This window comes from Portunus trituberculatus, chromosome 21 (assembly GCF_017591435.1).
Source record: "Portunus trituberculatus isolate SZX2019 chromosome 21, ASM1759143v1, whole genome shotgun sequence".
Taxonomy (NCBI): Eukaryota; Metazoa; Arthropoda; class Malacostraca; order Decapoda; family Portunidae; genus Portunus; species Portunus trituberculatus.
The window spans coordinates 10,152,034-10,166,386 of record NC_059275.1 but is presented as its reverse complement, the minus strand read 5'-3'; the positions used below and the strand labels follow the sequence as shown (position 1 = coordinate 10,166,386).

Genomic DNA, 14,353 nt, shown 5'->3' with positions numbered 1-14,353 from the left:
ACGCTCGGCTCACAACTGAAAAAATCCCGGGCGCGGCGAGGCAAATGGGCAAGTCTTAATGTATACCTAGCAGCAAGTAGGTACGGGATGTAACTCTTTCCCGGTGTGTTGAGTGTGTTGTGGTCTCAATCCTACCCGAAGATCTGTCTATGAGCTCTGAGCTCGCTCCGTAATGAGGAAGGCTGGCTGGTTGACAAGCAGATGACCGTGATGAATTACACACACACACACACACACACACACACACACACACACACACACACACACACACACACACACAGAGAGAGAGAGAGAGAGAGAGATAATAACAGGAAAATTAAAATTAAATATAACAGGTAATCTTATGAAACAATCTTTTATTATTCAACAGCAATTTAAATGTGCAAAGCATGAAGTTAGTGATCCCGAAACTTATGTACCTTAATTATACATACAGTACAGTATACCTTGTATTCATAATTGTATAGCCCTTAGTAATTCTTCCGTTGGAGGTCATAAATGCATCTAATAAATCCTGTTTCCAATATTTCTTTTGTTTTACATGTTGAAGTGGCACTGGTCCAGGACAACAAAAAGAAAGGAAAAAAGGTACATTGAAGTGCCAGTGTGTAGAGAAAGATGAAAAAGATTCGCATCAGTAATTAGTATGCATGGAAAGAGAAAAATTAAGCTAAGTACCGCAGCAGGAGTAAAAGATTACTAAATTCTTATCCAGCCAGTCTACAGTTTTGCCTTGGTCAGGTCCTTTCTCCCGAGGGAGCCGCTGATTACGCCAGAGGGCTTGTCGACGGGCAGGAACACTTCGTTGTTGAATTTGTCCCCTATCACATTTTCAAACTTGCTCATATCAATGTTGAAGTAGTGTTTGTTGGGCATTGTCATCTTCATCTCGGAGACCTGGGGGAAGAGAAGCATTTCAGTGGGAAGTTTTAACACATTGTCCCATTCTCTCGACGCTGTTCGGGGACGGGCATCTTAGAGTGCCTTTTTGTTTATTATCCTTTTTTCTATTTTTCCAGTCTTCCCCTGTTGCATAAAAAAGTGAGTAAAGTTTGTGTGTGTGTGTGTGTGTTTGTGTGTGTGTGTGTGTGTGTGTGTGTGTGTGTGTGTGTGTGTGTGTGTATTTACCTAGTTGTAGTTTTACAGGGCCTGGGCTTTATGCTCGTGTGGCCCCGTCTCCATATTTACCCATATCCAATTTCTCTTTAAAGCTATGCACACTCGTTGCTGACACCACTTCCTTACTCAAACTGTTCCAAATCTCAACACATCTTTGCGGGAAACTATATTTTTTAACATCTCTCAGACATCTTCCCTTCCTCAGTTTCTTACTATGCGATCTTGTGCTTCTAATGTCATATTCTTCTTTCAGGATTAGTTTTTCATTATCCACTTCATCCATTCCGTTAATCAATTTATAAACTTGTATCAGATCTCCTCTCTCTCTTCTCTGTTCCAGGGTTGATAGATCCATAGCTTTTAGTCTCATCTTAATTGTCATCCCTTTAAATTCTGGAACCATTCTTGTAGCATTTTTTTGTAGTCTCTCCAATTTCCTTATGTGTTTCTCTTTATGGGGTGTCCACACAACTCCTCCATATTCCAATCTAGGTCTTATTTTAGTACTTATCAATTTCTTCATCATTTCTCTGTCCATATAGTGAAATGCTAATCCAATATTCCTTAGCAAATTATATGTCTCTCTGAAAATTCTATCAATATGGTTTACCGGATGATTATTTTCTTCCATCGTCACTCCCAAGTCCTTTTTCTTTTTTCCTTTTCTAGTTCAACTCCATCTCCCATCTTATAGATTCCCATTGGTCGTCTTTCACTTTTTCCCATTTCTATGACATGGCTTTTGTACACATTGAATTCCATCTCCCATTTTTTACTCCATTTCCAGATCTTGTTTAAGTCTTCCTGCAGTATTTCACAATCCTCTTTTTGTTTTATGACTGCACAGTTTCGCATCGTCAGCAAACCGATTTATGTAGCTGTTCACTCCCTCTGGCATGTCGTTTATATATACGAGAAAAAGTATTGGCGCCAATACTGACCCCTGTGGCACTCCGCTGTCTACTTCTCTCCACTTGGACTTCATATCTTTAACTACTGTCCTTATTTCTCTCCCCCTCAAGTAATTTTCCATCCATCTTAATGTGCTTCTTTTTAAGCCACCCTTCTCTTCTAACTTCCATAGTAATCTTTCATGTGGCACTTTTTCAAAAGCTTTTTTTAAATCTAAATAAATACAGTCAATCCATATACTTTATCAACTATTGTAGAGTAGAAACTCAATAAATTTGTTACACACGACCGACCTTTTCTTTAGAAAAGGTCAGTCGCGTGTAACAAATTGGCTATTTGATAATTTGCTATCTTCAAGAAACTCAATCCATTGTTTCTTTATTACTTTTTCACACATCTTGCATATTACACTAGTTAGTGATACCGGTCTGTAATTTAAAGGTTCTTCCTTCCACTCTCATATATGGGAACCACCTCAACTCTTTTCCATTCTACTGGTACTGTTCCATTTTCTATTGAGCATTTTATGATGTTGTATATAGGACTTGCTAGTTCTTCTCTACATTCTTTTAATATTCTGCCTGAGACTTCATCCGGTTCCATTGCCTTCTCCTCATCTAATTCCGTCATCAATTCTTTTATTTCATGCTTGGTGTGTTGAGTCTTCTTTATTCTTTTAGCCTATATTCTTGGATTCCCTTCACGCGTGCGCACGCGCACACACACACGCACTCCCACCCACCCCCAACACATACACGCACCACGTAGTGTAATAGTGGTAAGCACACGCAGCTCACAATCGAGAGGGCCCTAGTTCGAGTCCCGGGAGGCGAAAAGACAAGCAAAAGGCAATGTGTAATCTCTATTCACCTAGCAGCAAGTAGGTACGGGATATAACTGGAGGGGTTGTGGCCTCGCTTTCCCGGTGTGTGTGTGTGTGTGTGTGTGTGTGTGTGTGTGTGTGTGTGTGTGTGTGTGTTTCACTGTTTCACTGTTTGATCTGCTGCAGTCTTTGACGAGACAGCCAGACGTTACCCTAAGGAACGAGCTCAGAGCTCATTATTTCCGATCTTCGGATAGGCCTGAGACCAGGCACACACCACACACCGGGACAACAAGGTCACAACTCCTCGATTTACATCCCGTACATACTCACTGCTAGGTGAACAGGGCTACACGTGAAAGGAGACACACCCAAATATCTCCACCCGGCCGGGGAATCGAACTCCGGTCCTCTGGCTTGTGAAGCCAGCGCTCTAACCACTGAGCTACCGGGAGCGCGCGCGCGTGTGTGTGTGTGTGTGTGTGTGTGAGGTGGCCTCAGTCCTACCCGAATATCGATCAGTATGAGGTCTGAGCTCTTTCCGTAGGGGAAAGGCTGGCTGGATAACCAGCAGACAACCGTGGTGAATAACACCGCGTAGTGTAGTGGTTAGCACGCTCGACTCACAATCGAGAGGGTCCGGATTCGAGTCCCGGAAAGCGGCGAGGCAAATGGGCAAGCCTCTTAATGTGTAGCCCCCTGTTCACCTAGCAGTAATTAGGTACGGGATGTAACTCGAGGGGTTGTGGCCTTGCTTTCCCGGTGTGTGGAGTGTATGTTGTGGTCTCAGTCCTACCCGAAGATCGGTCTATGAGCTCTGAGCTCGCTCCGTAATGGGGAAGACTGGGTGGGTGACCAGCAGACGACCGTGGTGGTGGTGGAGAATTACACACACACACACACACACACACACAGTGTAGTGTATTGGTTAGAACGCTCGGCTCACAACTGAGAGGATCTGGGTTCGTGTCCTGGGAAGCGGCGAGGCAAATGGGCAAGCCTCTTAATGGGTAGCCCCAGTTCACATAGCAGTAAATAGGTACGGGATGTAACTCGAGGGGTTGTAGCCTTGCTTTTGCGTTGTGTGGAGTGTGTTGTGGTCTCAGTCCTACCCGAAGATCGGTCTATGAGCTCTGAGCTCGCTCCGTAATGGGGAAGGCTGGTTGGGTAACCAGCGGGCGACTGTGGTGAATTATTATAAGATTATCTGTAACTTTTCCTTGACACGTTTTTTCGTGTCGTGTCTCTTGATTAATCCCGATAACTTAAAAAAAAGTCTTGAACCTCCTATTACCTTTCACTACTTTCTAAGTGACAAAGCACGAGAGTAAACAGATAGAAGACTCAAAATATTTCTCACTAAACCTTGAAACATTGAAACATACGGGCCTTAGCACTCCAAGGCGCTTATATACTAACCTCAGGAAGCTGGAGTAGGACGTCCTTGATAACATTGTAGAGAGTGTGCTGCACTGAAGGAGAGCTAATGCCAGAGTCAGCTGGGCCAGAAAAGTTATTCTTGATCACCTTAATTACCGTGATCCTGTAGGGAGATGTGCAGGTGCATTAGACAATGAGAGAAAGTGCACGTTAATGGAGGAAGAAAGAAAGATGGGGAAGAAATCTATTTGAAAGGAGAAATGTAAAAATAATAGAAGAGAGAGAGAGAGAGAGAGAGAGAGAGAGAGAGAGAGAGAGAGAGAGAGAGAGAGAGTTTAGCTATTTGTTTATTCATCTACGTATCAATCTATTTATGAATACGTCTGTCCATCCATCCATCTGTCTCTATATTTCATGTCATCTATATTTCTCCATCCTTCTACTTGTTTATCTATATATTCTATATCAATCCAACCAATCGTTAATTTATTTACTTATTCATTTATCTATCATCTACTTCATCTGTTGATTTATTTGTTTCTCTGTTTCTGTCTCTCTCTCTTTGTTTCTGTCTCTCTCTCTCTCTCTCTGTTTCTATCTCTCTTATTTAAGCATATGTTCGCGTTACTCCGTTACGATTTCACACCGATGACATTGGTTGTCTCGTCCAAGAGTCGGAAATGGATGAAGAAAAATTAAAACAATATTTCAGATTGACCCTCTTTCATTTCACTTAACCCACTAACTCGGAAGAAGACGGTAATAAAAAGATCACCATCTCTATCTTTCTGAAAATAATAGTCGAGAAAAGCAGACAAAAATTTTTCAGAATTCTGTGAACGACTTTGACCAAATCAAACAAGGATTCCCTTAAAAATAAGAAAAATAATGTCGTGTAGGGGATTCTAGCACTTACTCATACGCCCCTAAAGATAATTATTCTACGTAGTCTGTGAGTAGGAGGAAAGAAAAAGTTAATTTGATAGTCTTATCCCTTGCGTGTATGCCACGAAGCTACGAATGCCATCAGAGGTAGATAAATTCATGGAAAATAGTGATCGAGGATGCTATAAAATTGCGGAATATATCTTAGCGGTCAAAAGGTTCGAGGAAGTATAATTTGAAAGTTTAAGAGTGGTAGCATAAAACGTCAAGATGATTCATGCTTCTCCACACCTGACTGACATGTTTATTACAATATACCTATTACATCTGTGAGTTTACTGCATCAACTCGGTATTCGTACACACGCTCTTCCTGATTTGATTTTTTCCCAACACATTCTCGTTTTTGATACGGCGAATATTACCTGCGTTATATTACCTGCGAGATAAACAGAAAGAGAGGCAGATCGATTATAGCACTCACCAGGTCTTGCCGAAGTCAATATTTGCGATGTCGGTGTAGCGCCACGAGGCAGAAACCACCGTGGAGAAGATGCGGTCCTCCTGGTCCGGCAATGTGCGGAACTCATCCTGGACGAAGTTTACGAAGGAGGATTGAGTCGTTTTCAGCAACCGCATGCTCTCCAGTCCGGTCCACACCTCGGCAGTCCCTGAGGAATAAGGGCAAGATTAGGTTCTGTTAGGTGATGTTACGCTAGCTTAGAGACAAAAGGGGAATGTTTTAGTGTTTTACGTGACTTTGATGCTGCCCTCTTACGTCATCAGCAAGAAACTGTGCGTGCTTCTGGAGTGTATTTATTTTACAGGATCTTTTCTTTGGAACATTTTCATTGCGTTTGTACACTGGGTCGCTGATTTTTATTAATCTTTTCCATCAAATCTTCTCCGCGACTTCAAGGTTCAAGTTCTTTTCACTGCCACCTGTCACAATGGTATCTTTCCATCTCATACTGATTTCCTCTCTTTTTCCTGCCGTCCAGCTCCATGTCCATTGTCTGCAATTTAGTGTGCAGAATACGAGGAAAAAATGCAAGATTACAACAACAGAAGAAGAGATGCTTGTTTATAAATAATGTATTGAGAAAACAATGAAAATGATGCATAGAATTTGGAGGGTAAGAAAAAAGAAGAGAGAACAAGAAAAACAGAATACCCTAACTATGAGAAAGGATACACCATGGAGTGTCACCACTCCCCTCAAAGACATCTGAATTCAACATGCATTCTGATTTTTGCAGGTTTCTACGTATATCGTCTTTATGTCACTTGATATTCAATCGTCGTAATGTCATTTAATTAATCTGATACGTTTTGCAAGTTATTTTCGTCTTTCAGCGGAGTACATGAAGCGTTGATAGTAATAAATAAATTGTACTATTGTCAGCTTCCACTGAGGTTATCCTGAATCACAACCAACGTTCCGTCCTCACTCATAAGTACTTGAATATACAATGCAATCCTAGATGTACTGTTGATAAGAGGATACATTTTTTATGCAAGCACATTAATTTTCTTCTTTTTACTATTGATTATTCGTCGTGCTTGCTGATGAACCTCATGCATAGATAAGATAAGTAAATAAGTAAATGAGAGGAGACTCCTGGGAGATGTTTCATAAGCAAATTCTCCCGCTTTTTTCTTTGCTGTTAAGACTTCGCACTTGCTAATAAAGCTTACGGAATGTATTGCCTAAGCTTGATGACACCTTCAATGATGATGGAAACCAAAACACTCACTAGGGACTCTGAAAAAAATTAATAAAAAAAGCAATGACAATTTTCGCTCCTAGTCACACAAGCTCAGTACTAGCAGACCTGCTCTTGTGCCCACCCTCTTAAGTCTACCGAATTTTCCACCATATGGCTTAGACTCAACAGTTACTCTTGAACTAAATTTATAAGTGCTGTCTATCTCTCTCCTAACTCCTCTGACTATAGTAAATTCTTTGACTACTTAACTTTCAAAGTGGAGCACATTCTGTCCCTCTATCTTTTCGCAGAGATCTCCATCCTTAGAGATTTCAATGTTCACCACCAGCTTTGGCTTTCCTCTTCCTTCACTGACCATCCTGGTGAACTAGCCTTCAACTTTGACTTAGAGCAACTGGTGCAACACCCTATTCGTATTCCTGACCGTCTTGGAGAAACGCCAACATTCTTGATCTCTTCTTTACCTCTAATCCTTCAGCTTATGCTGTTACCCTATCTTCTCCGTTGGGCTCCTCCAATCACCATCTCATTTCTGTATCTTGTCTTATTTCTTCAATCCCTTTCCAGGAGGTGCCTCTGGCGTTTTGCCTTTGCCAGTTAGGGGGACCTGAGGAGGTATTTTGCTGATTTTCCCTGGAATAATTACTGTTTCCGTGTCAGAGACCCATCTCTTTGTGTTGAACGCATAATATAGGTGATAGGCATGGAAGCGTACATTCCTCATTCTTTTTCTTAACCTAATCCTTCAAAACTTTGGTTTAACAAGCCTGTTCTCATGCTATAAATGATAGAGAGGTTTCCCACAAAAGGTACTTCAGCCCTCCATCTCCTGAATCTCATGCACTTTATATTTTTGCCCGGAATCATGCCAAGTTTGTTTTTCAACTCGCCAAACACTCCTTCATAAATAGAAAATGTCAAAATCTTTTAAACTCTAGCTCCCCTCGTGACGATCTGGCATCTGCTGGCCAAAAACATCTCCAATAACTTTACTTCTTCATCTTTCCCCTCTTTATTTCATTCTGATGGCACCACTGCCATCTCATCTGTTTCTAAAGCTGAGCTCTTCTCTCAGACCTTTGTTAACAAGTCCACCTTGGATGATTCTGGGCTTGTTCCTCCCTCTCCTCCTCCCTCTGACTATTTCATGTCTTCAATCAAAATTTTTCGTAATGATGTTTCCCGTACCCTATCTGGCCTAAACCCTCAGAAGGCTTATGAACCTGATGGGGTCCCTCCTATTGTTCTCAAAACTTGTGTTTCCGTTTTTGCACCTTGCCTGGCCAAACTCTTTCAACTATGCCTATCGACGTCTACCTTTCCTTCTTGCTGGAAGCTACCTACATTCAATCTGTTCCTAAAAAGGGTGACCGTCCTAATCCTTTAAACTACCATCCAATAGCTTTAATCTCTTGCTTGTCCAAAATTTTTGAATCTGTCCTCAATAGGAAGATTCTTAAACATCTGTCACTTCACGATCTTCTATCTGATCGCCAGTATGCCTTCCGTCAAGGTCGTTCTACTGGTGATATTCTGGCCTTCTTTCCTGAGTCTTGGTCATCCTCTTTTAGAGATTTCGCGTTAGACTTATCAAAAGCTTTTGGTAGAGTCTGGCACAAAGCTTTGATTTCAAAACAACCCTCCTACGGTTTCTACTCACTGTAACCTTATCTTGTTTTCTTTTCGACCGTTCTATTGCAACCGTGGTAGACGGCCACTGTTCTTCTCCTAAATTTATTAACAGTGGTGTTCTTCAGAATTTTGTCCTATCACCTAATCTCTATTATTCATTAATGACTTTCTTAAGCAAACTTCTTGCCCTATCCACTCCTACGCTGATGATACCACCCTTCATCTTTCCACGTACTTTCGGAGACGACCAACCCTTCAGGAAATCATCAGATCACGTAGAGACGCCACAGAACGCCTGACTTCTGATCTCTCTAACATTTCTGATTGGGGCAGAGAAAGCTTAGTAGTTTTCAAAACCTCAAAAACTCAATTTCTCCATCTATCAACTCGACACAAGCTTCCAAACAACTATGCCCTCTTCAATGACACTCAGTTGTCTCCCTCTTCCACACTAAATATTCTCGGTTTGTCCTTTACTCATAATCTTAACTGGAAACTTCACATCTCATCTCTTGCTAAAACAGCTTCTATGAAGTTAGGCGTTTTGCGGCGTCTCTGCCGGTTTTCTCGCCCCTCCAGCTGCTAACTTTATACAAGGGCTTTATCCGTCCTTGTATGGAGTACTGTTCGCATGTTTGGGGGGTTTCACTCACATAGTTTTATTAGATAGGCTGGAATCAAAAGCTTTTCGTTTCAACAACTCCCCTCCTCCGGCTGACTGTCTTCAGCCTCTTTCTCACCGCCGAAATGTTCCATCTCTTTCTATCTTTTATCGCTATTTTCATGCTAACTGCTCTATTGATCCTACTAGCAGCATGCCTGCCCCCCCTCCTGTGGCCTCGCTGTACAAGGCTTTCTACTTCCTCTCATCCTTATTCTGTCCAACCCTCTAATGCAAAAGTTAACCAGTATTCTCAATCATTCATAACTTTCACTGGTAAACTCTGGAACTCCCTGCCTGTCTCTGTATTTCCATCTTCCTAGTACTTAACTTCTTTTAAGAGGGAGGTGTCGAGACTGAATTTTAACTAATTCTTTTGAATATTTTATAGAGACTACAATTCCAGTGGCCCTTTTTTTAATATTCATTTTTTTGCGCTAGCTAGTTCTCCCTCTTACACACACACACACACACACACACACACACACACACACACACACACACATATATATATATTTCTGCCCGACATTATGCTAGGTCTGTTTTTTCAACTTGCCAAACACTCCTTCATAGATAGAAAATGTCAAAATCATTCAGACTCAAACTTTCAAACTTTGGCACCGTTAATTTATTTTTTGGGTCTGTTAATGGTTTGCTTTTGTTGAGCCGTGTTTTGTTTTCCGTTTATTTTATTTCATTTAATTATTTTTTTCCAAGAGTTTGTTTTGGTTTATTTAGGGCAGACTAGTGTATTTTTTGGTTTAACACTTGGTGGCACCATTAATTTATTTTTTATGGCCTGTTATTGGTTTGTTTTTGTTGAGCTGTGTTTGTTTTGATGGATTTGTTTGTTTATTTGTATTATTTTGTTTTTCCAAGGGTTTTTTTTTTTGTTTATTTAGGGGAAATTATTATAATAATTCGTTTTAACACTTGCTAGCGCCATTAATGTTTCCTTATTCATTCATTCATTTGCTGGTTTTATTTAATTTTTCAACCTTTTTCCCGATGGTTTGTTTCTGTACGCGTGTTTTTGCAGTGGCGAGGGCCGTGGCTAGACAGACTAGTGAATTTTGGCTCCAGCAACATTGGGGTGTTTGGGGAGAAAACTGCAATATTTTCAGTTATTTCTGGCATCTGACCAAAAACATCTCCAATAATCTTTCCCTTCTTTATTTCATCCTGATGGCACCACTGTCATCACATTTGACTCTTCCCTCAAATCTTTGCTATCAACTTCACCTTGGATGATTCTGGGCTTGTCTCTCCTTCTCTTCCTCTTCATGCCGTCAATTAAAACTTTACATAATGATGTTTTCCATATCTTAGTTGGCCTAAACCCTTGGAAGGCTTGCGGACTTGATGGGGTCCCTCCTATTGTTCTCAAAAACTGTGCTTCCATTGCTTGCAACTTGCCTGGCCAAACTCTTCCAACTCTGCCTATCGACTTATACCTTCCGTTCTTGCTGGAAGTTTTCCTACATTCAGTTTGTTCCTAAAAGGGTGACCGTTTTAATCCCTCTAAACAAGCAAAAACTTAAAGCTATAAGGTGGTAGTTTGAGGGATTAAAACGGTATAGGAAGGTTCTCAAATATCTGTCACTTCAAAATCTTCTATCTGATCGCCAGTATGGCTTCCGTCAAGGTCGCTCTACTAGTGATCTTTTGGTTTTCCTTACACTTATCCTTAGTCATCCTCTTTTAGAGATTTCGGTGAAACTTAACCAAACTCTTACGCTGATTATACTACCCTACACCTTTCCACGTCTTTTTAGAGACGACAAACTCTTCAGTAAGTTGGACATATCAAAAGCTTTTGGTAGAGTCTGGCACAAAGCTTTGATTTCAAAACTGTCCTACGGTATCTACTTTTCTCTCTGCAAATTTATCTCAAGTTTCCTTTCAAACCGTTCTATTGCAGTCGTGGTAGATGGCCACTGTTCTTCTCCTAAATCTATCAACAGTGGGGTTCCTCAGGGTTCTGTCCTGTCACCCATTCTTTTTCTATTATTCATTAATTATCTTAACCAAACTCTTACGCTGATTATACTACCCTACACCTTTCCACGTCTTTTTAGAGACGACAAACTCTTCAGTAAGTCAACAGATCACGCAGGGATGCCACAGAACGCCTGACTTGTGATCTTTCTTTGATTTATGATTGCAACAGAGAAATGTATTGGAGTTCAATGGCTCAAAAACTCAATTTCTCCATCTATCATCTCGACACAACCTTCCAGACAACTATCCCCTCTTCTTCAATAACACTCAGCTGTCCTTTTCTATACTGAATATCCTCGGTCTGTCCTTTACTCATGATTTAAACTGAATATTTCACATCTCATCTCTTGCTAAAACAGCTTCTATGATATTAAGTGTTGTGAGGCGTCTCCGCCAGTTTTTCTCGCCCCTCTAACTACTAACTTTGTAAAAGGGCCTTACCCGTCCTTGTATGGAGTACTTTTCTCATGTTTAAGGGGTGTGTTCCACTTACACAATTTTATTAGATAGGATGGAATCGAAAGCTTTTCGTCTCATCAACTCCCCTTCTCTGACTGACTATCTTCAGCCTCTTTCTCACCGCCGAAATGTTGCATCTCTTTCTATCTTTTATCGTTATTTTCATGCTAACTACTCTTCTGATCTTGCTAACTGCATACCTCCGCTTCTCCTGCGGCCTCTCTAAACAAGCTTTCTTCTTCCTTTCACCCCTCTTCTGTCCAATTCACTAATGCAAGAGTACTCTCAATCTTTCATATCTTTCTCTAGTAAATTCTGGAACTTCCTATGACGACTTCATTTAAGAGGGAGGTTTCAAGATGTCTGTTCCCTTCTTTTGGCTAACTCTGTCGGACCTACAGGGGGACAGCACCTAAGTCAACAGACTTAGTCAACTTTTTTGTTGCCCTTGACCAGCTTCCCTTCTTGCATAAAAAAATGGACCTTTTCTTTACTTTTTGTTGCCCTTGGCCGGCTAACATAAAAAAACATATTGATAAGATTTCTACATTATTAATAAGAGAAACAATCTTGAGAATCCAGGTATCATGCCTGTAGGCTTTGAAAACGGTTATGGCAGAGCAGAACATTTTAGAATGCTAACCAAAATATGTTCCTTAGCGATGCCTTACCTCCCCTCTTCTTAGCCACCTTGCATGTGTGTTCCACTTCAGGACAGAAGATGAAAGCGTGGTTGTGGGCGCGACCGTCCACCACCTGTCGCTGCCACGGGTACGCACGCACGCTGATGGACACGTTGGTGACCTGCGCGTATTGTGCCAAAAAATGATCCGTGAGGAGCAGCGCGAAGGCCTCGGGAGACGTGATCTGATGGGGAGGCACAGGAAAAAAGATTAGACAAATTTTTAGATAAGAATGATATGTGGAAATCAGTAGATATGTTTCATACAAGAGCCAATTTAGCTACAGATGGTGAGCTTATATGTTTCTTATAATTCTCATTTAGTTTATTGAGATAAAGGAGACTGCAGTGCAAGAGTTGTCCGCTCCCAGGCATGAGGTATGCAGTAAAACTAACATGTGGTTTTGGGAAAAAGGGAAACGAAATGCTGCAATATGCTGTTATCTTGTTTCCTGGGAAAAGTGTAATTAAAAATGGGAAGGCGTAAAAAGCAGGACGCATATATTCGTATAAGTTTATTCACCTCTCATCTTTATACACCTAATTTTCTCCTTATCCTTTTATTCTTATTTTCCCTCACCATTATTTCTTTCTGATGATACGTTCCCTGAAAATTGTATCCGTTCTTAGTTCATTACACCCTCACCTTTAATATTCATACTCTTTCTTCTATATCTTAAATTAAAAATATTATCTTCCGTCCCCTTCCCAATCACGGCTTCAGTCTCCCCTCCTCGCTACCTCTACTCCCCCTTCTTCCTGAAGTCAGTCATCTCTCACTTCATTCATGGCTTAACTCCATTATCTCTCGTCTCATTTGCTTCTCTTCCTGTAACATTAGACCTCTTATTATCACAGTCCAGCCTTACTGTACATTCTTCCGTTCCTTGTTCCTCTTTTCCATCTCCTTGACTTTTATCTTTTCCATGCCCTCGCTGGCCTAAACCCTCGGAAGGCTTATGGTCCTGATGGGGTCCCTCCTATTGTTCTCAAAAGATGTGCTTCCGTGTTTGCACCTTGCCTGGCCAAACTCTTCCAACTTTGTCTATCTACCTTTCCTTCCTGCTGGAAGTTCGCCTACATTCAGCCAGTTCCTAAAAAGGGTGACAGTTCTAACCCCTCAAACTGCTGTCCTATAGCTTTAATCTCTTGCTTGTCTAAAGTTTTTGAATCTATCCTGAATAAGAAGATCTTTAAACATCTGCCACTTCACAATCGTCTGTCTGATCGCCAGTATGGCTTCCGTCAAGGTCGCTCTACTGGTGATCTTTTGGCTTTCCTTACTGAGTCTTGGTCATCCTCTTTTAGAGATTTCGGTGAAACTTTTGCTGTAGCGTTAGACATATCAAAAGTTATTGATAGAGTCTGGCATAAAACTTTGATTTAAAAACTGTTCTCCTACGGCTTCTATCCTTCTCTCTGCAACTTTATCTCAAGTTTCCTTTCCGACCGCTCTATTGCTGCTGTGGTAGACGGCTACTGTTCTTCTCCTAAACCTATTAATAGTGGTGTTCCTCAGGGTTCTGTCCTGTCACCCACTCTCTTTCTATTATTCATTAATGACCTTCTTAACCAAACTTATTGCCTTATCCACTCCTACGCTGATGATACCACCTTACATCTTTCCATGTCCTTTCAGAGACTACCAACCCTTCAGGAAGTCAACAGATCACGCAGGGACGCCAAAGAACGCCCGACTTCTGATCTTTCTAAGATTTCGGATTAGGGCAGAGAAAATCTAATAGTTTTCAATGCCTCAAAAACTCAATTCTTCCATCTATCAACTCGACACAACCTTCCAGACAAATATCTCCTCTTCTTCAATAACACTCAACTGTCTCCCTCTTCCACAATGAATATCCTTGATCTGTCCCTTACTCATAATCTTAACTGGAAACTTCACATCTCATCTCTTGCTAAAACAGCTTCTATGAAGTTAGGTGTTCTGAGGCGTCTCCGCCAGTTTTTCTCGCCCCTCCAACTGCTTACTCTGTATAAGGGCCTTATCGGCCCGTGTATGGAGTATTCTTCGCATGTTTGAGGGGTTCCAGTCACAGAGTTTTACTAGAT

At 41.2% G+C, this 14,353-nt stretch overlaps 1 protein-coding gene across 3 annotated transcripts in view; it reads right to left on the bottom strand.

Moving 5' to 3' along the window:
• Window positions 1-336: 336 nt before the first annotated feature.
• LOC123507136 (uricase-like) overlaps window positions 337-14,353 on the bottom strand; it is a 17,135-nt gene continuing 3,118 nt past the window's right edge. For all 3 annotated transcript variants that reach the window (XM_045259752.1, XM_045259750.1, XM_045259751.1), the window contains 4 exons: window positions 12,273-12,468; window positions 5,603-5,789; window positions 4,274-4,397; window positions 337-897 (listed from right to left, as the gene is read on the bottom strand). In XM_045259752.1, coding sequence (XP_045115687.1) covers window positions 721-897; window positions 4,274-4,397; window positions 5,603-5,789; window positions 12,273-12,468 — 684 coding nt within the window. In that variant the 3' untranslated portion in view covers window positions 337-720. The remainder of the gene's footprint in view (window positions 898-4,273; window positions 4,398-5,602; window positions 5,790-12,272; window positions 12,469-14,353) is intronic.